The sequence below is a fragment of the Danio rerio genome, chromosome 8 (assembly GCF_049306965.1).
Source record: "Danio rerio strain Tuebingen ecotype United States chromosome 8, GRCz12tu, whole genome shotgun sequence".
Classification (NCBI taxonomy): Eukaryota; Metazoa; Chordata; class Actinopteri; order Cypriniformes; family Danionidae; genus Danio; species Danio rerio.
Genome location: NC_133183.1, coordinates 36,038,641 through 36,066,632, shown reverse-complemented (window position 1 = coordinate 36,066,632; position 27,992 = coordinate 36,038,641). Strand labels below are relative to the sequence as shown.

The following is a 27,992-nucleotide window of genomic DNA, read 5'->3' as shown; positions in this document are numbered from 1 at the left end:
TACAACTGAGGAGATTTGCTTGTTTCTTATTTGTCTGGATGCTCTGTGAGCTGGAAGTTATGAATCGGGTTGCAAGAGTAAAACGGACAAGAAAAAACGATTGAGAGAAGTGAATAGAGGGAGTATAGGGAGTGGGATGAAAAGGTCTACTTGGAAATGTGCTACAAGAGCTTGTGTACAGTATGTTGGTCACATATGAGTTGGAAAACTTCTATCCTGTTTTCTAACAATCTTTCTTTCTTTCTTTCTTTCTTTCTTTCTTTCTTTCTTTCTTTGTTAATTTTTAGTTTGTTTTAAAAGGTGCATATACAATAATTTTCATCAATAATAATAATAAATAATAATAAATAACAACAATAATAATAGTAATAATAATAATAATAATAATGATAATAATAACACATTACTCACGGCATAAGTACATGTAAGTGTTGGCTTGTTTTATTATTTATTCATAGTTTTTATTTTAAATTGAAATCTTAACACCTTTATCTATCAAAACTGTAAATACGAAGTATAAATGCTAAAATATTTGCTTAAACCTTGAACTTGTAATCATTGTTTGTATTTTATTCCTATCTATCGATCAAACATTATTTATTTTGCATACACACACACACACGCATACCTGTATATGTGGTTTACGAGGACTCTCCATAGACATATTTAATTTTTTACCATAAAAAGGTGCTTATTATACATCCTTTCTCTAGCCCTACCCCTAAACCCAACTCTCATTGGATACCTGTGGCAAAATCTGAATGTCAAAATTCTGAATTTTGAAGCATTTTGGATTACGTGGACACAAGGCATGTCCATACCCATGTCATTATACTAATTTACAGAAGCAAACATCTAAGGAGGATCATCACACTTCATCAAAGTTGTATTTCAAGAGTTCACACTTAGCTGATGATTGGTAATAAGCTAGTTTGGCATGCTGTCCCGGGAGAGAGCCCCGAGCTCATGAGAGCCTCGAGCCCGGGGCTCCCTCCCGTTGCAGGGCGAGAGGGGAGTTTGAGCTCGGGTAGATCTCGAGAACCCCCCTCCCTCCTGCTGCGTGAGGGTTGCTAAGGTGATGCGTTGCTGACAGAATTGAATCAAATTGGTGCTAATTTGGATTAGTCAATTTACTTAAGTGTCATGTTTTTGGGAGTGTGGGAGGAAACCGGAGGACCCGGGGAAAACCCACGCAAGCACGGGGAGAACATGAACTCCACACGAAAATGCTGACCGTTTGGGTAGATGCCCGAACCGGAGGCATTTTTGCTGTGAGGCTGCAGTGCTAGCCACTGGGCCGCCGTGCTGCCCTGTAGTCAAAAGAGGAGGCGAAGGGGTGGAAGGGGGGATTCTTCAAGACGAAGATGACTAAAGGTAAGGTGTTTGGTTATTTATACTTGGTTAGGAGTAGTCTGATTGGTGGTTCGTACATTAGCTTGACTCGGGGCCAGCCGTGTCAATCATAAGCACGTGATCCTCTCGAAATTAGTTTATGAATAAACTTCACTTCAAGAGTTCACACTTAGCTGATGATTGGTAATAAGCTAGTTTGGCATGCTGTCCCGGGAGAGAGCCCCGAGCTCATGAGAGCCTCGAGCCCGGGGCTCCCTCCCGTTGCAGGGCGAGAGGGGAGTTTGAGCTCGGGTAGATCTCGAGAACCCCCCAAAGTGCTTTATGCTCGGGACAGCAGCCGCGTATTGAAGAACCCCCCCAGAGCCGCTGATACCAATGCTATATCCGGCTGCTGGATATACAGTTAGGGAAGAGTAGGAGAAAGAGAGGGGCTCCTGCGGGAGCGTGGGTAATCATAGACTCCGTGGGAGTCTGGGCAGGGAAGCTTGGGAGACTCTGCGGAGTCACAGCTAGGAGTGATGGCCTAAGCAGAAGGAAGATAGAGGGGTAGAGCTAGAGGGAGTAGTGGCGGTATTCGTCACTGAAAAGAATAAGAAAAGGAGAGGGGGCGGAGAGACTTCAGTGCTTGGAGGAAGCGGAGCCCTCGACGCCGCAGGGTAGAGAAAAAAGTGGGGCGGAGAAACTCGACGCTAAGAAGGAGCGGAGTACTCGACGCTGGGACAGAAAGGAGGCGGAGAGACTCGGGCGCTCTGGGGGAGCGGAGCACTCAGCACCAGAAGGAAGGGAAAAGGTGGAGAGACTCGGCGCTAGAAGGTAGCGGAGCACTCGATGCTGGAAGGAAGAAAGAAAAATTCTAAGGGGCGGGGGTGGGCGGTGACAGACTCCGTGGGAGTCGAAGCTCGGGGTCAGAGCTGCTGGGCCAGTTTTTTGTCCCCGCTGGAGTCGGGAGCGGGAGGGGGCAATAGTGACTCCTGCGGGGAGGGGCCGTGGCCAGAATCGTGCTCCGGGGTGACTCTAGCGAGAGTCAGAGCTGGTGAGTGAGGGCCTATGCGGAAGGAACATAGAGGAGCTAGGTGTGCTAGAAGGAAGCGGAGGTAGCGGAGAGACTTGGTGCTGAAAAGGAAAAGAAAAATCGGAGGGAGGTGGAGAGGCTCGGCGCTGGAGAGAGCAGAGCACTCAACACTGAGAGACAGGCATAAAGTGGGGCGGAGAGACTCCCGCTAAGAGTAAGCGGGGCACTCGACGCTGGGACAGAGAAAGGGGGGGTGTGGAGAGACTCCGACGCTCGGAGGGCGCGGAGCGCTCCACACCAGAAAGAAGGGTGTGGCAGAGAGACTCTATGCTGGGAGACAGCAGAGCGCTCTGTGCTAGAAGGAAGACAGAAAATTGTCTAGTGGGTGGGGGGGGGCGGTGACAGACTCCGCGGGAGTCGAAGCTCGGGATCAGAGCTGCTGGGCCAAGTTCCTGTAGGAGTCGGGAAAAGGGGGTGGGCGGTGGGGACTCCTGCAGGGAGGTTTTGGGGCTCCTGCTTGGGGGGAATACCCCTGCGGGGGTCCAAGCAGGTGGGTAGGGCCTATGCGGAAGGAATATAGAGAAGCGAGATTTGTGCTAGAAGGAAGGGGAGGGTAGCGGAGGGTTAAACGCTGAAATGGAAAAGTGGGGCGGCGGAGGAGCTTCGTGCTTAGCAGGCGTGGAACCTCCGTCACCGGGAGACATAAAAGTGGGGCGGAGAGGCTCGATGCTAAAGAAGCAGGGGAGCACTCAACGCTGGGACAGAACAGGAGTGGGGGTCGGCGTGACTCGCCGCTCAGAGGGAGCGAAGCGCTCGACACCAGAAGGAAGGGTAAGGGAGGCTCGGTGCTGGCAGAAAGCGAGGCACTCGTCGCCGGAAAAAAGAAAAGTAGTGCTACTGGCCTGCGGGGCCGCAATTGACTCCTGTGAGCTGTGGGAGTCGAGCTCGGGGGGGGTGAGGGTGTGGGGGGGTGGGGTGGCTCCGCTGACTGCTGGCGGAGATAAGCGTTTGTTGTGCTGCTTTGATGTGAAAGCGGCTGAGGCGGATATAGGAATTAAAGGCGTCTGAAGACCACCGGCCTAGGGCTTGGATTTGGTGTTGGGAAAGGCCTTTGTGTGCGGCTGTAGTGGCCGCTCCTATCCTAAACGAGTGGCTGGAGAAGGGGTCAGGGGGAAAACCAGAAAGGCGGAGGATGTTTTTTAAATGCTTTTGGAACCAGAAACGGGTTACCGGCTGGTTAGAATCATCTGTGAAGAGGGGGGAAAGCGGGTTAGGGGTTTGGCGCTTACGGTAGTGGGAGAAAGCTAGAAGGGTTTGAAAGGGACTTGTGGGGGAGGGGAGGTCGAAAATATATATAGAGTGGCCCTTCCTGGACTGATCCGTCTTGCTTTGCTTGATAAAGAAGGAGAGGGTTTCTTTATCCAGCAAGGCCAGATCTGAGATGGTGGGGTGGATGGCTGGGTTGAATTTGTCGGATGCAGTTAACTCAGAGCACCTGAGAAAGCCAAAAAAGGCTAGGTTAAACATGGCATCGAGGGTGTGAGCTGTGTGAATTGACTGGTAGCCTTTGCGGAGGGTGGCTATGCATTTAGAAAGAATGCGGAGAGTTATGGGTTGTCTGGGATCGGGGGGTGGGGGGTGGGTTTTCTGTATGCCTTTGATTAGGAGGTTTGTTTGGGAATGAAGGATGGCAGCAGAAGGTGCTCCATAAATCAATTTATGAAAAAATTGAATGCCACTTAAATAGCTTCTAATGGAGCTAGCCTGGATTTTCTTTGATGAGTGAAGGTGTGATATGAATGAGGTGATGGAGAGGAGGGAGAAATCGGGAAAATGAATGTTAAAAAGTGAGTGAAAAAGTTTAAATGAGTTCCAGGCTGTTAGATAAGATTGCAGAGTCCTGGGAGCCACAGCTTGAAGGATGAGAGAAATAGAGGTTTCGTGGAGTTTGTGGAGAGGGTGGTCTATGGCAATATCAGGTCTGAATATGGAGGCACTGGGGTTGGATGAGGGTCCGCCTCTGGAGCTAACCGCCAAAACCTCTGAAAACAGAAACGAGAGAGAGAGTCAGCAATTTGATTTTTAAAGCCTGGTACATGTTTAGCAGTTATGATAAATTGCTTTTTGGCTGCGGTCCAAATTAACCGTCTTAATAAGGGCATGAGCGTGGTGGAGTGCGAGCGCCCTTTATTAATGCATTGCACGGTAGCTTCGTTATCGCAGTGTATTAGAATGCTGCTAGCGGACCATTCATCGCCCCATAGGAGGGCGGCGACGACGACGGGATATAGTTCAAAGAGGGCGGATGAGCGTAGGTTTTGGGGGGTGTCTAGCATTTGGGGGGGCCAGGGGGCGGCAAACCAGTGCCCTTGGTAGTACCCCCCGAAACCGACAGAAGGGGCGGCGTCGGTAAATAGTTTAATGTCGACGGGCGATGAGATTAAATCGGAATAGAAAAAGGAACAGCCGTTCCAGTGCTGCAGGAAGGATATCCATAATTTCAATTCGTCTCGGCTGGAATTGGACAGGGAAATTGGGTCTTCTAGGCTACGGACTGAGTTGGCTAGCTGCAATAAGTGCGTGATGAAAGGGCGTCCTTGAGGAATAATACGCATGGCGAAATTTAGATGCCCGAGAATAGAGAGGAGCTCGCGTTTTTTGCAAACTTGTTTTTCGAGAAAGGCGGCCGAGAGTGAGGTGATACGGTCGATTTTCTCTTTGGGGAGAGATGCTTGGAATTTATTAGAATCTAAATCGATGCCTAGGAATTCGATTTTGGTAGCGGGACCGGAGGTTTTCTCGGGGGCGAGGGGAATGCCGAGATCTGCGAATACCTTTTGGGTGATCGCGAGATGTTTAGCCGGCGGCGCGGATGGAGGGGAGACGATGAGAAAATCGTCTAGGAGATGGATGAGGTAAGGGATGCCATAATTATTTGACAGTATCCAGCATAAGGCTTCGGAAAGCATGTCAAATATTTTGGGGCTGCTTCTGCAGCCGAACGTTAGACGAACTGCGAAGTAGAATTTGGAGCGCCACTGAATGCCAAAAATCGGGATGAATGGGCATAATTTTAAATGCCGAGGTAATGTCTATTTTTGCGAGCCATGCGTTACGGCCGGCGGTTTTGATTAAGGAGATCGCTTGATCTATGTCATGGTAATGGAGGGAGAATTCTTCTAGCGGAATAGTGCTGTTAATGCTTGGAAAGTATGAATTATGCGGAGCTGATAGATCGATAATAAGGCGTTTTTTGCCTGAGAATTTGCGAGTGGCAATGCCAATTGGGCTGATGCGAAAGACGTTAAATGGAGGAGCGGAAAAGGGCCCGATCATAAAGTTGTCTTTAATTTCTTTTTCGATTAATTTATCTACGATTTCGGGCTCTGCGATAGCGGACTGTAGGTTAGAGCAAATTAGGTTATAGGTTGGGAGAGCGGAGATGCCAGGGTGAAATCCGTGGGTTAGACCTGAAACGAGAAAAGCACAAAAGTTAGGATCAGGATGACAGCGTAATTCAAAGGACAATTTTGAAACATTTACAGGAGTCGACAAGTAGTTTTTGGATTTTTTATTTGCTTTTGAGATAGGGCAAACTGTGCGTGCATGTGCGCCCCCGCAGTAGTTGCAGAGGTGGAGGTATCTGCATGGCTGCCTGAAGCATCTGCCAATGTTAAAATTTTGGCAGTTTGCGTGGGGGGAAAGGAGAGAAGGTATATTAGAGCTAGGGATACGGGGGACGTAACTGGTGGATTTAGGTGCTGGACGGTCTGAATCGGTAGGGGAGACAGTGAAGGGGCAGGAGGTGGTTGGGTGCAGACTGGAACGGCAGACCGCGCAGGTTAAATTGCGGCAACCTAAAAAGACTCTGTTATGAAGATCGGTGTCGAGTGCTCCCCAGTAGGATTGTTGGTTCCACTGGGTGAGTCGAATGGCGCATTTGGCGGAGAAGAGCTTGTGGTATGTGTAAAAGTGAGTCCCCCCATAGGAAAGCGCGAGCTCCGCGATAATGGCCATGTAATCGTTTAACTCACGCCTCCTATGGGGGAATACGGAACAAATTATCTCGGTGAAGCGTGAGAAGGCGATAGTGAATTCGGCGAGTGATAAGGTGCGTGATTGGGTGTTGGCGGGTGGTTTGAGGGTTATAGAAAATTCGCCGCAATCCACCTGTCGCTCTGCCGAAGGGGGTGTGATGGGTGAAAGAAGTGAGAGGAGATCTACGTCAGCACCTGACAAGATTTGGTTCCTTGCTGTGTATGAGACAGGGGGGGGTTCCAGGGCTGGAGCGTTAGGGGGAGGAGGGAGGGGTGTGGCGGAATGGAGAGTGAATGGAGGACGTGCTGTAGAAGGTGGTGGGGGGTGCTGGGTCGGAGCGGTGCTAGTGAGAACGGGGGGGGGTGTGCAGAGAGGGAAGGAGGGGGGGAGACTGGAAGAGGGAAAGTTAGCTGGAGGGGGCGGGCCGCTAGGAAAGGAGCTGGGAGCGAGAGTAGGGTGAAGAGGGAGAGGATTGATTTGTTCTAGTGGATTTGAGGCCGTGGGGATGCTTTGGGGCTGGATAAGTGGGTTAGGGCTTGAGGAAAAGTTCGAAGGGGGAGCTGGAGGCCAGAACGGAGATCTGGGGTGCTCTGATTGGATTCTTCGGTGGAGAGTGGATGCTGGATGGTGGGTTGACGTCTGGGTTTCCTGGGGGTGGTGACTGGATGGTGTGCGGCTGGGGGCGTGGCCTCTTCTAGCTTGCTTCTGGATTGGTTGGATTGATGGAGAGAGTTCTTGCGGAGGGTACGGGGTGTATCGGGTCTTGGGATTCCGGGTTTTCTTCTTTGCTTGTGACGTATGTGTGGGATTTCCTGCTTCGGTGGTGGCGTTGTGGTATAACTCGAGCAGCGCCTTTTTGTTAAGTGAGCGTGGAGCCTCTATGCCGGCGTTTGACAGGATGTACCGGAGTTCATGATTGGTCATCTGTTTGGGTGGGTTGAGGGAGGAGAAGGCTGAGGCGTAAGAAGAAGCTGGTGAAGCGTTGTGCACTCTGGAGGTGGATGGGGAAGGAGATACTGCGAGGCTGTGGGTTTTTGAGGAGGAAGAGCGGGTTAAGCGGCGGCCTCTGGTTGGAGCCTCGGGCTCTACTTGGGAGCTCAGCGGGGCATGCTGGCGCTGGGCCGCGGCCGGAATTTCTTGGAGCGCGGGGCTCTCGGGAATGTTGCTGTCGTTGTTGTTTTCCATTCGGAATTTGCTGCTTCGGCGAGTAACGTTAATGGCTATTCGACGTTTTAACGCGAGGCTGCTTCTTCAAGACGAAGATGACTAAAGGTAAGGTGTTTGGTTATTTATACTTGGTTAGGAGTAGTCTGATTGGTGGTTCGTACATTAGCTTGACTCGGGGCCAGCCGTGTCAATCATAAGCACGTGATCCTCTCGAAATTAGTTTATGAATAAACTTCACTTAAACTATTAAACAACACTCATTCTTGTCTTGGGACATTTTATTTTATAAGTTTTTGATCCACTTCAGATGTTGACTATACTGTATATGGATTTATATTCTCCTCGTAAACCCTATATATTACATTTATATGTGCATAAGTTGTATAAATAACTAACTTAAAGAGAGAACAACACACACTGGGGGCAAACAAGGTAACAACAAAACAATCAGTGACTGTCCTCTTGGTCTGTTGTAAAGTGAAAGCGCTGTTTTTCCTGGAAGCTCCAGCAGCAGGTGAAGCAGAGCAGAGAAGGAGGGGGTTCAGTGTCTGCAAAGCTGCCCGTTATGGATGGCTCTCCTGGGCTGCGGTGGCACTACTGCACCCGTCCTGCAGCCTGGAGGCCCTAACGCTCTCTCTCTTTCTTTCTCTCTCTCCCTCTCTCTCTCCTTACAGCACAGTAATCATTTCTATCTCCGCCATTTCCCAAATACAAATGGACACGTATGATAAAAGTGTCAGGGCCAGTGTGGGCGACAGGACCTTTAACTGCATTACATGTCACATCCGCACGTCCCGCTCCGTTTCGGCTTTGCCTGCAAACCGTCGTGTTATTGCTCGCAGGAACTCGGCGGTAATAATATACAGTGCGAGACAAGCAGCTCTTTATGGCCTCAGATTATTTGGTTTGAATGAAAGTGCTGATTTATGTCTGTTTAAGTGAAAAGCTCTGTAAATTCGCCGGTCCTTCAGGAGCGACTGAGGCGAATGCTAGTGACAACTGAGGCCGGTGTGGAAATGTGTCAGTCGGGGTGTGTTTAATATACCTGACAGATATGTGGAAAGAAATAAAGCGGGCTCAAAATCGAGCCTTTTTTGAACACTTCTAATGTAGCACAAATCAAACTCAAACTCAAACATACGAATAGTTGCATATGCTATTCAGTGACAACTCAAGTCATCTGGAAGGTATCAGCCTTTTTTTAAAGCTGTATTTGTGGTCTGATAAACATGTAAAACCGCAGACAACATCTGCTGAGTGTCATTACAACATCCTATGGGGAACATTTTGGGTCGATCTAGTTAAAAAGACAAGAGTTATATAAAGATTAGGGTATAGTTACCTAAAACTAAAGCCAAACATAAACATTTTTGTTGGTAAAGTAAATTAAATATATGATTATTAAAAAAAAAAAAGGACAACACGGTGGCTCAGTAGTTAGCACTGTTGCCTCACAGAAAGAAGGCCACTGGTTCGAGCCCCGACTGGACTAGGTGACATTTCTGTGTGGAGTTAGCATGTTCTCCCCATGTTCTCATGGTTTTCCACTGGGTGCTCTGGTTTCCCCCACAGTCCAAACACATGCGCTATAGAACTAAATTGGTTTATGAGTGAATGTGTGTGTGCAAATGTCAGAGTGTATGGTCACACCGAACGCAGTTTTCCGTCCTGAAAACAAGAGGCGCACCCCACTGCCTTTTCTGTTGACAAGAATCGCGGTTCGCTTTTTTATGTCAGTAGACAATGACATCAGATTCCAGTGTTGCTGTCGATATTGTTATAAATGTAATATTTAATAATATTGTGATGTTTAAGATTTGTAAAGACATACGGCTCTGGATAACTTGAAATGGCAACCACTAGTCTCTCCTCCTCCTCCTTTAAAAGTCCACGTAGTCATCTTGACAACACAAACACTGCTGTCACTTTAATGGAAACTGCACCTCTGCTTTCATTTGATTGGAGAATAAAACAGAGGCGACTTGCGTAACATACTATTTCGGCTCAGAGTTGACTAATTTTCAACTGCGAGCACATAACGCAATGGCAAAAACACAAAGCAGCACACAAAATGCTCTCGGCCGTTAGTAAAACCATTCAGAAAAGGCACCTCTCAATACAAAAAAGTGCATTTGGTGTGATCGGCCACGAAGTTGGTGGTTCATTTTACTGGGGTGACCCCTGACAAATCAGGGATTAAGCTGAATGAATGAATGAATGAATGAATGAATGAATGAAATGGCCAAAAATAAATATTTTATTTCAGCTAATTTCTAAAGCAGGAATTCTCATTTTTATTTAGGTTAACTTGATGTACTTAAATTAACATGTAAATATAAATGAATACATAAAACTTTATAGATATGTAGACAAATAGTCTATAAAATAGAAAAAAAACCACATTAAATAATTAAAGATTTACTGAAATCAAAACAAACCTTGAAGTAAAATTATAAAAACTAAATGTGAAAATAAATTTTCAATAAAGAAGATGTTTTATAAGATTTAAAATAAATAAATGACAATATTAACCATTATAGTCTTTACTATAACTGATATGTATATATTGTAAAAATTTCTCACACACACATAAATAAACTTTCACTATAAATAAAATAAAATTATAAATCTAAATATGAAAATAAGTGACAAACCAACAAAATTGCCATTTCAGATGAATAAAAAATACAGTGTACACAATTATACTATGCATAACTAAATAAAAACCCAGAGATTGTGCACTTAGTAAAACTATAATAATAAAAAAGCTGTAACAATTTTAACAAAGTTAAAATTACCCCATGATAATCAATCAATCAATCAATTAATCTGAAAAACATGACCATTAATTAAACTGTTCAGCTTAATAAAATCAATAGCAAATCTCCAAATTACATGTCTCAGATTATAATATAATTAAATTGTTTGATTCTGATTGTAATATCATTCAATCACTTGATTCTGATTGTAATATCATTAAATTACTTGATTCTGGTAGTAATATCTCCAAACTACATGATTCTAACTGGTTTCTTGATCTGAGAGGATCATGTGTGTCCCTATATCAATGTTGTAGTTGTGATCATGTTTTTGTGTGTCTGCTTCAAGAGTGAATGGAGGGGGTCGTGTGTGTGTCCCCGCTGTGGCCTTGGCTCTGTCCGCTGACACTGCATTGTCCAGCACACAAATGACCTCATTCATCCTCGGCCTCTCACACCATTACACCCCATGGCCTAATATCAACAGCACATACATGATCAATATCGCACCTCCATCGCCAGACCAGGCTCTGCAGATTTGTTGTGTTAGTGGAGTAAATGGTCTCTTCATGTTGACAGCGGCTTGTCTTTGTTTATTTACAGAAGTGGGTTAGCTGGAGTGGCCGTGTTTGGTCGGGGGTTTGTTTGGTTGTCTGGGTTTTGCTCGCCGCCGGTGTTGATGGATTGTTGCTTTTTTGTGCGCTTTTTATGGGAGCGAGTGTTTACAAAACAATGAAATGAATGTGTAAATGTTGGTTTGTGTTGGAGTGTGCGAGAGGTTTGGAAGCAAGTGGAAGTGTGGTTGATGTATGACTTTAGTCAATAGTGTTTGCATGTGTATATATTGATTTTGATGGTGATTTATTAAATAAACCAGGTTGACAAAAAATAAGGGAAATAAATTAAAATAATGCAATGTGTGCAATATTTTATTTTATATTTTATTATATTATATTTTATATTATATTAGATTTTGATTTATTATTTATTTTATTTTTATTATATTATATTTTATATTATATTTTATTTAATTTTTTATTTTATTTTTTTATTTTAGATTTTATTAATTTTTTTATTATATTATATTTTATATTATATTTTATTTGTTTTATTTTATTATATATATATATATATATATATATATATATATATATATATATATATATATATATATATATATATATATATATATATATATATATATATCACATTTATTTATTTATTTATTAAATTAGCAGTAATCATCATGTTACATTAATTTTTGGAGGTTAACGTTACGCTGATGACTGGCGATCTTAAAAATGCAGCATATGCAATCATAATAAAGCATTTAATATTTAACACAATTGCTTTTTGCATTTTAATCAAATAAATATAGCTTTGGTGAGCTTAAGACATCTTTAAAAATGTCCTACTGCCCCCTTTTTTAACTATATAATATGTCCATACACATTGTCTGTCATTAAAGTACCTATAATATAATCTATTTTTGTCAACAAATAACAAAAAATGTTTTCCCATGAAACATACAATACCTGTATACTTCTGTGTTTTTTTGTGTAATGTGTGAGTGTGTGTACATGTGTGTCTTTCTGTCTCTGTCAAATACACAAAGAGGCTTAGCTGGTTGCCAGGCTTCCACAGTGCAATAATAAAGTCAGTAATCTGCTCATTTAGGATTCAGCATCTCACAGTATCTTAATGAAGCCTGTAATGAAGCTCTTAGAAACTCTCAGAACCCCCAAATCACCCACTACTTAAACCATCCAAAATACCCAGACCAACCACACCATATGCACGCTCCACTTAGTCCAAGGCATTTCTTTGTGCACCCATGATGATTTTTCCCCTCCTTTGTGTTAACTAAATAATAGTATTCTAATCTCAGCTTGTTTTTTTTATTGAGGTTTTTGTTTTTATTTTATGTCTGGCTTTTAAAGCTGGAGCTCTCATGTCAAGCCAGTGCCCAAACCTATTTGCTAAATGAGAAATAGTTATGATTCACTGATAGATCTCTTAAGTCAGGAATATTGTGTATTTGTATGCACAGACGAATGTATATCTGTTCGAACACAGGCGCTAAACACAAGCACTCTAGAAATATTAGTCCTCTTTCAGTGTCCATGCTTTTTTTTCTATTTGAAATCTACATAAGCAATAAAAAAGGTCTTTGTATTGATTTGTAGCAGAGTTGTCAGTATCTTGTAATCCCCTCACAGATGTGCTCAGTAATGTGGACTTCTTGGCTTCTTCAGTAGTTTGTTGTTCTTCTCTTTTGTTTATTCTCTGACTGTTAAGGAGACATTTTGGTTCAGTGCTGACACTTTGTGGACGAACAATTAAAATCACAAGTGCAAAAAATAAAAAAACCAATGTATACTTTGGTGGACTAATAAATAAAAATAGCTGAAAAAATGATTGGCCAGTAAGTTATGCAATATTGGTTTGCTCTGCATGAAAGTAATTGTTTACACATTTTGTCAGTAAAGCCGGTTCTGTAATCAGTAGTAAGTGTCCAGCATGTACACACCAGTTGAAAACTATTGTTTGCGGGGTTTTTTCTGCAGTCAGGCTTTGAAAAAAAAATCATGATTTAATAGGTTTTAAATTAAATATTTATTTTAAATACATTAGGATGTAAGTACAGCTAGTGTTTCTTCCCATACTGATAAACCTCCGGTAAAAGGTTAATGTTTTATGTTTAATTTGTAATTTTATAAGGCTTCTTTCACTGCATTGATGTTGTACTGTAATTAAAATACCATCAGTTAAATAGATTTCATCATTCATTTAGTTGTGCAAGTGTAAAATGAGATGAAAAGCTATTTACGCACATGCCCATCAGAATTAGGATGTTAGCGCAAAAACTCTATTGAATATACTGGGATAAAATAAATGTTTATATTTTAAAAACATGGCGAGGGGGAAATGTAATTTCCTACTTTAATGTAGTGCTTCTTGTACAATGTGTGACCCACTTTATATCGTATATCAACCAGGCAGTGAAGATCACTGATTTAAAAAAATTACAGACCCTAAATGTGCCAATTTTGTAACAGCACAAGAACAGTTCAGCGGAAGCACTTGACCCAGTTCTTCAATTATTATTTTATGTATTAAATTTATTATATTCAAGCAAATCTGTATGTATGTACTGTATGTATGTATATATGTATGTATGTATGTATGTAATTGTTTGTTTGTTAGTTTTTTCGTTTATTTGTTAGTTCCGTTTCTTCAATTGTTTATTTATTTATTTAAATGTTATTTTATTTATTTTATTTATCATAATTTTCCATATTGGTGTATATATCCCTGTATAGTATGTATAAGTATAGATACTTTTATTTTTAAAAAGACAAAGAAAAGAAAATATATAAATATATACTTCACAGCAAGAAGGTCGCTGGTCCGAGCCTAAGCTGGGTCAGTTGGCATTTCTGTGTGGCTTTTGCTTGTTCTCCCCATGTTCACATGGTCTCCAGGTGCTCTGGTTAGCTCCACAAATCCAAAGATATGCGTTATAGGTGAATTGAGTAGGCTAAATTGTCTTTAGTGTATGTGTGTGAATGAGAGTGTATGGATATTACCCTGTAATGGGTTGCAGCTAATAGGGCATTCGCTGCATAAAACATAAGCTGGATAAGTTGATGGTTCATTCGGCTGTGGTGACCCAAGACTAATAAAGGGACTAAGCCAAAAAGAAAATAAATGGAAGAATTCAGAATTATTAGCCCCCCTGAATTATTAGCCCTCCTGTTTATTTTTAACTCAATTTTTGTTTAACAGAGAGATTTCTTTAACACATTTGTAATCTTAATAGTTGTAATATATATATATATATATATATATATATATATATATATATATATATATATATATACATATATAATTTTTGCTGCTTTAAATACAAAGACCATTGATTATTTTAGACAACAACTTCTACTTCTACAAATTTGAGACATCTTCCATTAACACAGAAAATAAAACACAACCCTCTTACTCCTTAAACTTAAACTCCATTCCAAATACATGTTAAGATGAAAACATTTGATTAAAATCTTTCACCAAAAGAACTTTTTTTCTGCTTCATTATTCTCCAGTATGAATGGTGTTCATTATGCAAACACAGAAAGAGAGAAAGAGAGGCAAGCGTGATGAGGAAGTTTGTAATCAATCTTAATGGCTCTTTACTGCTCCGAGGTTCATTATGAATATCAGGCAAACACAATGAGCTATCTTTCACCCTCATATCGATTGCTATGCAAATTTACATACATTTCAAGCAGCCCATCCTCTGCACAGAGCAGAACCCGGGATGTGTAATAAAACAGTTTGTTAGCAACGAAACATAACGGCACTTGTGAGAACACTTTTTCTGCTGGTTATTACGCGGCACTCGTGATTTGGGAGCAGCAGGCGAGCGCGTTCAGACACGTGTAGACGCGCGTCTTTCTGTTTAGCATCGCCTCAGCGTGGAGAGGTGCCATCACGCCGTCGAGTGTGTGTCAGTCGGCGAGTGTCCCTGTCATGTATGGCTGTGAGTACACAAACAGTGTGTGCAGTGTGCTGTGAAAATTCGAGACGGCAGCGCTGCAAAACAGAGGAAAAACAAATTCGTACCTACGGGCCTTTTCAGCTCTCTCTCAATACCTCCAGCGCCCTGATCCGTCTCACTTGAACTCAAGCATAGCGATGGGCCGGAAGTGGACCACATATTTTTTTGTTTTACTTGAATACAATCTGGAGGTATTTTGGCCTGTTGTGACAGATTGTGGTATTTGCTGGCAGACTCGATTGCAGAGTCTCGCTGCTTGTGTGATGGTGTGTCTGTGTTTAAAACCGATAGCAAATTCAATCATTTGTCAAAAATTAATTCATTCTTGTATTGTTTACGATTCCTGAGGGCAGTGGCTCATGCAGAATTTGTATTTATTTATTAAAGTGTCAATAACTTGTTGCTTTAATCTCAATGCTGGAACACAGCAATATATGCTTTTCTCACTTACTGTAGATTTTTTGTCTTGTCTCTTTTAATCCAAATATCTAAAAAGTCTTAAATCAAGAAGCATTTTCTAGACAGGCAAAAAACATTGTCTAGTTTTAAGAAATATTAGGTTAAAGTCTTACAGTTTACAGTCTTCGTTTCTCATCGGGACTTACCCTGTATCAGCTACGCTGTAAACTCAAGACCATGAGTGGTAGGGCTTTCTCATACAGTGTAAGCTGTGGAATGCACTACCCATCAGCATTAGGAATGCCACTTCTCTGGACTGTTTTAAGAAACATCTTAAGACTCACCTTTTTAACATTGCTTTTAACTTAGGATGACCATTTTGTTAACTTTTTTATTCTATCTTATGGTTCTTATTTTTATTGTTTTGTTGCATTTTTCTTTTCTTTTATTGTTGTGCTGTTTCTGCTATTTTGCCTTGTATTGTTAGTATTTTGTCTTGTAGTCGAAGAAAAGCACATTACACATAAATTATTATTATTATTATTGTTATTATTATAGTTGTTGTTGTTATAATTGTTATAATAATAATAATAATAATAATAATAATAATAATAATAATTATTATTATTATTATTATTATTATTATTATTATTATTATTATTATTAATATTATTATCATCATCAGAGGTCGAAATAAAGTGAGTTTTTCCCTAAAACTAGCAAAATAATCTGCCAAAGGGGAAAAACAAGATAATTTTGCTGGGTAAATCTGACAAAAAATAGTTTCTAGGTTTTAGTAACTTAAAATTTCAGTTATAAACTCTAAATTGCAAGATTTATTTTATTTTATTTTTTCGTGTGAGGCATAACATCACGATTCGATTGTGAGATGTTCAATTGGAATTGCTCAATTGGAATCTACAAAGAAAAAGTCAAATTATGTGAGACAAATAGTCAAAATGACTTACTTTCACAGTCTTCCAAACAAATCTATGTCCATTATACTTCTCTAAAATACAAAAAAAGTTGAAGATTTGTTATGTTTCACAGGTAAATCTGCTTCAAACATCTTCTTGAAACTGTGTAAGAATATAAAAAGCCTCATCATGTCACTGAGCATCTCTTGTTTTTTTTGTTGATCAGGTCTAAGTATCCGCGGGGCTCAGGAGGAGGATCCACCAGATCCACAGCTGATGCGTCTGGACAACATGCTGCTGGCGGAGGGTGTAGCCGGACCAGAGAAGGGTGGAGGATCAGCGGCGGCGGCGGCTGCAGCAGCAGCGGCTGGCAGTCCCACTGACAACTCCATCGAGCACTCCGACTACAGGGCCAAACTCTCCCAGATCAGACAGATCTACCACACCGAGTTGGAGAAATACGAGCAGGTGATTGACAATATACACTACAGTCCAGTAAGGCCTTAACAGCTTACAACAAATACTGTCATACTGAACTCCTCTGCGCTTTCTTCCCCATACATTTAACCCAAAACCAATGTTGTTTTAGTATCTCTGAATAGTTATTGTGGTGGATTTTTATCACTTCAGTTCAGAATATATTAGATTTGGATTTCATTTTAATTGTAGAAAAGGTTGTATTATATATTTTTTTGCTGTGTGTTTGTATACACTATTATTCATTTTTATTTACGTTTTTTTTTCATTTTAAACTGAATGAAAATTCTTTGGCCACTAGCTGAAATCAAATATGTTTTTACTAGTTCATTTTATTAAAAATTATATATGTTTTTTTACTTGTATAGTTTAAGATTTCCATAGGAAATGACATTTTTTCTCAGCCCCCTGTGTTCATGTTGAGTTATTTCACTTTAAAGACCATGAGAAGAACTTACCCTGTGCCATAAAAGTGAACTTACTGAACCTACACATATGACCCTTCAAACTATATATTACAGGTTCACCAAGCAAATTTTGATATTTAAAAACACCAAACACGCCAATTTATCTTTCATCTTAAGGCATTGCCCCTTTTTTGAAATCTCTGTTATCATTACTAGATGCACCACTTACTACTGATTGGCTGCGGGTGTTTTGGGTCGAACACTTTAAGCATTTTTTAAAATTTTACTTAGTCCAGGAGTTCCCAAACTTTTCAGTGAACGACCCCCAAAATAACAATGCCAGTGACTCATGACTCCCACATTAATATTAACAACACAAAAAGTGCAACAGTCTAACAACCATAGACTATCTTTTATATAGTCATTAGTTAATTTTATTAACCTGGTGTCAGTGGGTTGGTGGTGCAGTGGGTGGCACGATCGCCTCAAAGCAAGAAGGTCACTGGTTCGAGCCCCAGCTGGGTCAGATGGCAGTTCTGTGTGAAGTTTGCATGTTCTCCTTGTGTTCGCGTGAGTTTCCTCTTGGTGATCCTGTTTCCGGTTTCCTCCACAGTCCAAAGACATGCGCTATAGAGGAATTGAATAAGCTAAATTGGCCGTTGTGTATGTGTGTGAAAGAGTATGTATGGGTGTTTCCCAGTGTTGGGTTGCAGCTGGAAGGGCATCCGCTGCGTAAAACATATGCTGGATAAGTTGGCGGTTCATTCTGCTATGGCGACCCCTAATTAAGTAAGAGACTAAGCCGAAAAGAAAATGAATGAAAAATATTAACCTCGCCTAATGAGACTGGTGGGCACAATGTTTTTAGCACTTGGTTTCTATTCTTGGTTTAATTTTGGAGACTCAGAGATCAATGCTCAGTTGTGGCCTATATTTATTTCAGTGTATTTGATTGCCATAAAGGTGTCAGAAAGTTTAACCTGTTGCTATAAAATCAATCTGCTGCAGATGACGGTATTGCTATGCTGTTAATCTAACGTAAACACACAATCAAACAAAAAATATTGCAAAGCTCATATGTTAATGCTTTTTATGTTACTATTAACTACTATTTTTTTATGTTTTAAATTTATTTGACTTTTGGAAATCACCAAGCGGCCCCCTGTCATTGTCCTGCGAGCCCCCACTTTGGGAACCACTGAATGGTGCACCTATTTATCCCCAAAAAAAAGTCTTGCTGCCTTTTTTAAGTTAAATCTAATTAACCTTTTAAGTCATCTCAACTTATTGCAATCAAACTAACTAACTAACTAACTAACTAACTAACTAACTAACTAACTAACTAACTAACTAACTAACTAACTAACTAACTAACTAATAAAACAATAATGAGTTAGACTTTGCATAACTTACTTGAAACCTGATTAACTTATTAAAATTACTTCAATTTCTTTACAGTGTAGAACATTTATAATTGAAAATCTAACCGGTTACACTAGTGCCACTTCAGTAGTTCTGTGCAATATTGTGATCTTTTCTTTCTTTCTTTCTTCCTGCAAACAGATTTTATTTTTGTTCTGATTATGATGACAGTACTAGGTTAATTTTAGGCAAAAGCAAATGATGTTGCATTTAATTATGAAGAAAAAGGCCCTAAATCCTTTTCCAGCTTTGAAAACGAAAATCTACAGTAGTAATGTTACAAAGCGTAGCATAATTGTATGGTGCAGAGCCAAGAATACTACAAAAGAGCTTTGCATCTGCATCCACACATTTGCATCGATCCCATAAGCGTGAATAATCCCAGCTTGCTGTTCTGTCTGAATAGATATTTTTTCACTGGCGCTTCGTGACAGGTTTAAAGGGAGACCTGGAGGCCTTCGTCTGAACTGAAGGTGTCAGAGGTCTAAACCTGAGCAAGCATTTTGCATTTTACAGTCCTGTCTATCATGATTACGACTGAGAGCAGATGTGATTTATGGTGGTATTCAGGCATTAGGACATCTTCAACTTACCTGACCCCTGTACAGCGGTAGTCTAGACATCCTCTTATAAATATTGAGCAGACGCTTTTAGTTACAGTGTGGAGAGCAGCCTCTGATTGCGTAGTACATTTGAGAGTGTGGCTATGCAGGATGCGCTGCTTCATTGAGGTCATGTATTGATTCTTTAATGGAGCTGACATTAATTTTTGATTCAGCGCTTTAGTTATTTTCCCCATAATCAAGGACGAGTTGAACGAGGGCCTTTCCATCATTTTTGTTTTCCCAGGTGTAGTTAAAGTGGTGGGGGTTTTGAGGAAATCCTTAGGATAAAAAATAAATAAACGTAAAGCAAATACATTAAGTTCATTTCTAAAAACTCAATTGATAACACTTTACAGTAAGGTTCCATTAGATAACACTCTCAGTTAGGTTGTAAGGTTTTTTTAGGAGCACTGGAGAAGCATTGGCATGCCTTGAAGATTGTTATTTTTTTTCAATTTCTTATAAATATATTAAAGGCTAATGTGGGATGACACTGTATTTAGCACTAACTGTGGTAAATAATATGCAAACAGCATATATGTATGATGTTGTATTTTGAGAAAAAATATTAATAAAGCGCTTCAATTTTTTCCACATTTTTAATTTTTTGTTACAGCCTTATTCCAAAATGGATCAAATGAATTTATTTCCTCAAAAGTTTACACACAAAACCCCATAATAACGATGTGAAATTTTTTTTTTTTTGAAATTGTTGCAACTTTTATTAAAAATAAAAAACCTGAAAAACCAAATGTACATAAGGGTTCACAGCATTTGCTGTAAAGCTCTAAATTGAGCTCAGGTACATTCTGTTTCCACTGATCATTCTTGAGATGTTTCAGCAGCTTAATTGAAGTTCACCTGTGGTAAATTCAGTTGATTGGACATGATTTGAAAAGGCATACGCTTGACTAAATAATGTCCCAGGGTTAACAGTGCATGTAAAAGCAAAGACCAAGCATGAAGACAAAGGAATTGTCTGTAGACCTCTGAAACAGGATTGTCAGGGGGGCACAAGAGATCACTAAGCTGTGTGATCGTGGGAGAAGGGCCTTTGTCAGGGAGTTGATCAATAACCCTATGGTCACTCTGTCTCAGCTCCAGCGTTCTTCTGTAGAGAGAGGAAACCTTACAGAAGGACAACCATCTGTGCAGCAATCCACCAATCAGGCCTGTATGATAGAGTGGCCAGATAGAAGCCACTCCCTCTCATGCAGTGAGGATGTTTTTCAGTAGCAGAAACTGGATGAATAGTCAGGATTGAGGGAACGGTGAATGCAGCAATGTACAGAGACATCCTGAATGAAAACCTGTTTCAGAGTGCTCTTGACCTCAGACTGGGGCGAGGTCTTTCAGCAGGACAATTACCCAAAGCACACCACCAAAATATCAATGGAGTGGCTTCACAACAACTCGGTGAATGTTTTTGAGTGGCCCAGCCAGAGCCCAGACTAAATCATACTGAATATGGCTGTACACCGTCACTTCCCATCCCACCTGATAGAGCTTGAGAGGTACTGCATAGTGGAATGGGCAAAAATACCCAAAGACAGGTGTGCCAAGCTTGTGGCATCATATAAAAAAGATTTAAGGCTGTAATTGCTGCCAAAGATGCATCAACAAAGTACTGAGCAAAGGCTGTAAATACCTATGTGCATGTGATTTTTTATTTTATTTATTTATTTTTTTTTAAATTAGCAACAATTTAAAAAAAAAAAAATTACATTGTCATTATGGGGTGTTGTGTGTAAAATTTTGAGGAAATAAATTCATTTAATTCATTGTGGAATAAGGCTATAACATAAAAAAATGTGGAAAAATTGAAACGCTATGAATACATTTCGATGCACTGTATATATGAAGCTTTGGCTAACTACTTGATAATGGTTAGAGTTTATGCCACAAAATATCACTGTTTACTTATTTACTTTAAACAATATCGATTTACATTTAGTAAGATGCATGTTTTGTTTAACAGACAGTATGTCAATGTATTTACTATCATGATCAAACAATGAACAATAAGTATGTCACAGTATTTATTAATCTTTTCAAGCGTTAAAGAAAATAAAGCTGTTCAATGTTGTTCTCATCTCAAAGTAAGTTATCTAATGTTACACAACTTTTGATTAAAATAATGCACTAGTAACTGTTGGACTATAATAAATAAATGCTGTACAAGTAGTCTGGGTTCATATATATTAACTTACTGTACAATAACCAGTGTAAGCTTATTTTAAAGTGTGAACAATTTTGTAATGCTTTTCCTTGTCTTGATTCACGGTCACTCTTATGTCATTGACCTGCTGTAGAGTGCACTTACACCGTAAACAATCAAGAATGTTCTGTGGAGCACTTTTATTTGTAAATAATAATCCTTTTATTATGATATGGAAGTTGTTTAGCTAATGGCTTTGCCAGAGAATGGGCTAAATTAGCCTGATTACTTGCAAGCGTTTAAAAAGAAAGCATGCGGAAAAGGTGGCTCAACCCTTCACCCGGAGTAAATGCATCTTTCTTAAGGGTGTTCCCCGTTTTTAATTATCTAAATGTAAATACTTAACAAATTTTACTCCGAGTAATGAGCTAAAGTGAGCACTACCTAAATGAGTTATTCTAATTAATCATGTATGAACCACTGCTTTAACGAAAAGCTGTTTAAATTCTACGGGCGCTGGGCAGGTGCCAAATTGCAAATCGGCATTTGCATTCATAGATGACTTCACCTATTAAGCCGTTCAAGTGCTCAGCAGCACTACAAACAGTATATGGATGGTGTTTTTTCCCAGCTTTCAAGAGCAGCAGCTTTGAACTTGCTTCAAATATTGCTGATTGCTGCTCCGGAGAGCTTCAAACGAATGCAGTTGAACTGATGTGCTTCTTCTGCGGAATAACGTCAAAGAGCATTTCTGTCATTTCTGAGTCGAGACTATATAGCGATTTTAAAAGGAGGGTCGATCTCTAGGAAGTTTTTTTGGGGGGTTTAAGTGAAGATATGATGAATTGTAGATTCAGAAATTATTTATTGCACGTAGCTGCTGAGTCTCGGTAGTGGGTCCTAAAGACTTTGGAATGATTTGATTTTTTACACCTACATCCTCAGTCGGAATTAACGCTGCAGTCTTAAACTCAAACTTGTCTTTCTCCACAGGCATGTAATGAGTTCACTACCCACGTAATGAACCTGTTGAGGGAACAGTCTCGCACACGGCCCATCTCGCCCAAAGAGATTGAACGCATGGTCAGCATCATTCATCGCAAATTCAGCTCCATCCAAATGCAGCTTAAACAGAGCACCTGTGAGGCTGTCATGATCTTGAGGTCCCGCTTCCTTGACGCCAGGTTGGTGTCCTCAATTTTATTTGATTTTTTTTAGAATGTGCATGTACAAATTATTCTCACTTGTGTTTGAAAGAATATATCTTCTACTTATCATCTGCAGATATATGTTATTCAAAATGACAACTCATAATTGCATTTATAGAAACACAGAAAGTCTTGGTACTTTGTTTCTTGAATTGTTTCTTGAAGTATGAACTTTTAACCTACATACCCAGGGTTAAGGCAATCCCACTGATGGAACGGCACCTGTTATAAGCCATGAGCAATAATGTATTCAGCATTATTCAACCACTAGCGGTTAAGATGGGGTGTTGCCAAGACAAGGGTTTTAGAGCTTAGAGGCCATCCACCGAACACAGTCATGCTAAGCACCTGAAAGCAGTTAAGAGTTTTATAGAGTGGAAATGAAGTCATTTGCGTTTGGTGGGTAGGAGGTCATCAGCAGGTGGTCCAGATTACTGTAATCACAAACAGTTGGTAGAGGAGATCTGGAGAGGCGTACAGGGGAGAGAAATGATGCAGTGAACAAGAGAAAAGAGTGGATGAGGTCTCGAGGAGAACACTCAAGTGAAGCGGAAGCACAATCGTTTGGCCGGCCACTCGTGTGAAAGGCATTAAACAAGGCGAGAGAAAGAAGCCAGCGCTTAACCGCGGTGGGGTGGGCTGCTGCAGTGAGTGGCGGTAAGTGCAACTCCATCAGGCCCTGCCCCAGTACTTGAGGAACAGTGTTCAGCTGGCCATGGCTTGATTTCCCTAATGTCCCAAGATACAGCTCTGACTGGGAATGCTTGAGCACCTCTAAACGCCCCCATCAGAATGAAAGCACAAGAGAGAGAGAGGGAACGCTTGTCGCTCTAAACACTGAACATTTCACGCTTCGCTTAAAGCTCAACTGATAACGTAACAATGTCCATTTGCGCGTCTACATATGTATTCCGATAATAGCCTTCCCGACTTCATTTCCTGCCAGCAGCTTCATTATGAGTTTGGCCATCTCACAAGGTTTTATTTGAGTCTCTAATTGCCTTCCTCCTCTTGTTTCCCTCTCCAACTTGTCCAACGGCAGACGGAAACGGCGGAACTTCAGCAAGCAGGCGACCGAGATCCTGAATGAGTATTTTTACTCGCATCTTAGTAACCCTTATCCCAGCGAAGAGGCCAAAGAGGAGCTGGCTAAGAAGTGCAGCATAACAGTATCCCAGGTGAGACCACACCCCTTTTACAGCAGCACATGCCCAGTTTGTTGGATAGTCTAAAAGAAATATTTATCTGTCAAAGTCTGAAGATTTAGTGTACCTATATACAGGCAATAGTTGGGTAAATTCAATTAAGTCCAATCCCTGCTATATATATATATATATATATATATATATATATATATATATATATATATATATATATATATATATATATATATACAAATCAATGGTTAAAATGCTGGTTTAAGATGGTCCATTAGCCTGGCTAGGTTGGTATTCAGCTGGTCTAACTCAAGGATCTTAAGTTAAGTCTTACTGCAACTTCAGAAGATGTTCCTTAGCTAGTTCAGGTGTGTTTGAATTAGGGGCAATCATATCACTACTCTGTGCATTCTTTTAACTTGGTAAATGTAGGAGACAGGAAATACAATGTCTGAAAGTCATTGCATTCCATTGTTCAAATATGGTGCCCTGCAAATTCGTATCACATGAAGATGTGTGACCAATAGAAGTCATAATCTCTTTAAAGGGCCATGAAACCTCCCCTTTTCAGTTTAAGTTTGCCTCAGGATTTAAAAAAAATGCTTCGTGATGGGCATGGAGCTCTGTGAGCAGAGGGAGGAGTAGGCGTGGCCAGCAAAGGAGGGGAAAAAGAGGGGAGCGAACAACTGTCAATCGGCTCACAAAAAGAGACACTAACCATGAGAAGACCCATGATTTTATAGTTTACAAAGTTAAAATGCAAAGAAATAAACAGTAAGTAATTTAATGTCCTGCTATATTTGTTATTAATAATTTCATATACACATGACAACAATTTGTTATATCATCATAAAAATAATCGTGTTCCTAAACACTATAAAAGAGGATGACTTCTCTCCCCTTCAATCCCCGGGTCTGAATGCAGACAGTGGTAGCAGAGCAGTAGGTCTCTTTCCCTGTCTGTTTCAACTATTATCTGATGATTTTGAACAGAGGTGAAGACAGCAGCGTGCATATTGGCGATGTGTCTGAATGGTAATGAACTCAACTGATAAAAGACACAGTCAGCCATTCTTCAATTTTCGTACAGCTCTTCTGACAAAAAATGCTACAGCTTTGCTGTATCGGGCCTGACAGAATCACGGTGAAAAACATCCAACAAACTCATGAATCATGGAAACAAACACATACAACCCCACAGCTTGGCAGGTCTGCCTTGCCTTCGGAAAACACATGCTCTCATGAATAATTAAAAAGCAGGGTCTTCTCATAGGATAAGAAAATTTCTCTAAGAATAATAATAAGGAACCGATGCGTCATTACTCCACTAGCAGATTTGCTTTACATTACCGTTTTAGATCCCGCCCCAAAATTATTTTAAACCCAGAAGATGAAATTAGCTGACAAAAGCTCAAAATTATCCAGTTTTCCCCACCATTAAAGCTGACAGGTGCAAATGTTGTATTTACTGATGCTCAACACACACAAATCTGTTAAAATAATTTAAAAAAATACTCCAGGGAGTCCTTAACCTTTAAGTCTGTGTGAAATCAAAATGAACTTTTTCATGTCCTAGCACATTTTGTTAACATTTAGATGAATAATTAAGGTTATCAAATGAATGTTTGGTAACTAAATTGTTCATCTTAAATCAAATCCAGATTTGGACTGCTGTTCTTCTCTGTTTATGTTTGATGTCTTCAACTTCTTAACTTCTTATAGTTAGTTTGCTAGAAGTCAATGATGCGCAAAAAAGAAAGCTACACGCCCTACTCTATACTTAGTTTCAGTTTATTCAGTATATCAACATACCGAAATAAACCTCCAATTTACACTGACTTTGCTTAACATTATGAAAGATGCTAACGTTAAATCTGTGGTTTATAGATCTCCAATTCTGACTAGTGGTGGGGTGGTATTCAGATAGCCTTCTAAAACCAGCCAAGGGCCCAGACTGTCAGACTAAGAGACCATCAAACCACCTTTGACTTATTTTTGTTTTTTAGCAGAGTATTACTATAATCTAGTCTAACCACAGCTAATTGGCAAGGCTAGGTCAGATAAAGCAAGGCCCTGTCTCCAATGGCGCACTTATTGTGAAGAGTCTTGTGACTTTTGTTGGTATGGTGTACAGTTTGTCGTTTTAGGTTTCCAAACCTTCCCGAGCATCCCCTTTGCAGCCACTATGCACTATGCAGCATGGACTCGCAAGGAGGAGGATCGCAAGGGCACCGTTTGGGACAGGGCCAATCTTGATCACACCAGAAAGACTCTTCAGTCGCTCTCTCTCATTGTCCTCTTCTTTCCTCTCGTCACTGTCTAGCATGCATACCTGTTTGCTCTAACACATCAGTCTGATACTTCCACTGAGCTGAGTCTCAAGCAGGGCCTGAAGACACAGCGTGTACCCTGTTGTGGATGGATGCCACAGTTTGTGGTGATCTGTGTCAGTCATTGTGTTTTAGAGTAAATTTGTGCAAAATGTGAGTGTATGTGTGTCGGAGAGGAAGAAGAGGGACAAACTTTTAGTCACACAGTGTGATTCGTTTTTGCAAAATAAATAAATAAGACAAACAAAATACAATCAATTATTATAAGAGCATTGCAGTGTTTTCCCACTCAAATATCTAAATTCAGAATCCACCTGAAGGCAAGAGTACCCACCCACACCCATCTCCCCACAGACAAAACTTTTGTGTTTTTCAAACTTTCACAGAGGTGGTCAAGGAAAATGTATACTGTTTAAGTCATTGGTCTCAGATCATATTTGCATACTCTGTGATGATATCAATGTTTTTTACTCTGTGGGGAGGGGCTTATGGAGGGTTGTTCAGAGTCAGATCCTGTAAAAGCCATTCTTTTTTGCCTTCAGGGGGTGGGAACCACCATCACAGTGGCACAGGTATGTCATGACTTCTGCTCCACTTTTTTTGTGCCATTTTTTTCTTTATTGTTGCTTTTCCTTTATTCTGTCACCCCTTCATGTGTGTTCACTTATACCTTAGAATATGTTAAGACATACTCAGCACACTGTTACCCAAAAGTCTACCTTCCCTGCACTTAGCGACAACAGATCTGCACACCAAGCAAGTGTTGCGTGGAACTTTATTTGGAGTGCTCAGTAATTAGTATCAGATGATATGTATGTAACATACATACAATATGTATATACACCCCCTCCACTTTTCCCTACAGAATTTCACTCGTCAAACCGCTTAATGTCCTGTGTCATGTCTTGTCATTATACATTTTGACATGCCTGTGGTAGATATTTACCTCACATTGTATTTAATCACTGCATATGTTAAGGTACCGTTTTTATTTGTTTTATTTAATATTGATTTATATGCTGGACAATCTGTTCTCAATAATATTACAAAACTGGTTAGTATACTAACAATGGTGTTATTTTTAATGCCTTTTTTTTTTGCGTTTTACTATCAGAAATTTAAAACATGACAAATGTGGGTACCACTTTAGTTTAAGTAACAATTCACACCATTTACTACTAGCTTATTATTAAGGTATTAGTTTTTTATTAGCACTTATATAGTATGATCTTATTTTACATCCCTAATCCTTCCCAAAACCTACTACACCAACTGCTTCCTTACTTTCTATTACTAAACTAACGTTTATCGAAGTACAAGTCTTAGTTAATGGTTTGTTATTAGTGTGAATTGTACATTAAAATGAAGTGTTACCCAAATTTGCCCTGTATTTAAAAACAAACAATGTATAGCAATGTAATTAATAACTCTCATTGAAACAAATACTAGCACATGTAGATCCCAGAGGTGTGCAACTGATTAGAAGTGATATGTGGTGTTAATAGTATTGTTAATGAAATTTAGGCACCCCTTCATTCAGCACACAGAATCAAGCTCATTATCTGGGCAAAATCTCTTCATCTTCTAAACGATCGCTGTGGCATACAGGGTCACACAAGGATTTTTAAAAATAGTTTTCATAACTGTTATGATTTTAGGCATCAAATCTAGAGGGTATATCACGCACCCTGCAAATGAGTGGGCACAAAGTGTAGTGCCCATCACCCAATTAAATGCGGTTCTTCTGCTTCGATCTTCCTGCGGTTCAAACGAGCGACACTTATCAATATTTCAGCTCATTATACATGTAGCAGAGCTCTGCCTCAGGTTAATGTGTTAACTATTAATGCAGACCACTTCATTATTGATAATATCAGCAGCCCTGTCCACTGCAACCGCCTAGGACTGTGTGTGTGTGTGTGTGTGTGTGTGTGTGTGTGTGTGAGAGAGAGAGAGAGAAAGAGAGAGAGAGAGAGAGAGAGAGAGAGAGAGATGAAGCCAGAAGTCTGAGTCTCCATTTAAGCT

At 40.4% G+C, this 27,992-nt stretch overlaps 2 protein-coding genes across 19 annotated transcripts in view; one reads left to right on the top strand and one right to left on the bottom strand.

Annotated features, from left to right (window-relative positions):
- pbx3b (pre-B-cell leukemia homeobox 3b) overlaps window positions 1-27,992 on the top strand; it is a 157,423-nt gene that overhangs the window by 112,132 nt on the left and 17,299 nt on the right. For 9 of the 18 annotated variants that reach the window (XM_073909800.1, XM_009304084.5, XM_073909804.1 and 6 more), the window contains 4 exons: window positions 16,430-16,671; window positions 22,266-22,456; window positions 23,523-23,658; window positions 26,510-26,539. In XM_073909800.1, the coding sequence (XP_073765901.1) occupies window positions 16,430-16,671; window positions 22,266-22,456; window positions 23,523-23,658; window positions 26,510-26,539 (599 nt within the window). The remainder of the gene's footprint in view (window positions 1-16,429; window positions 16,672-22,265; window positions 22,457-23,522; window positions 23,659-26,509; window positions 26,540-27,992) is intronic. The other 9 variants (XM_009304086.5, XM_073909806.1, XM_073909803.1 and 6 more) reach the window with 1 other exon arrangement.
- LOC141375873 (uncharacterized) lies at window positions 1,757-8,967 on the bottom strand. The gene is made up of 4 exons (XM_073910880.1): window positions 6,598-8,967; window positions 3,264-4,407; window positions 2,773-2,926; window positions 1,757-1,876 (listed from the first exon to the last, which is right to left on the bottom strand). The coding sequence occupies exons 1-4, from the start codon at window positions 7,586-7,588 to the stop codon at window positions 1,757-1,759; spliced, it is 2,409 nt and encodes an 802-aa protein (XP_073766981.1). The 5' UTR covers window positions 7,589-8,967.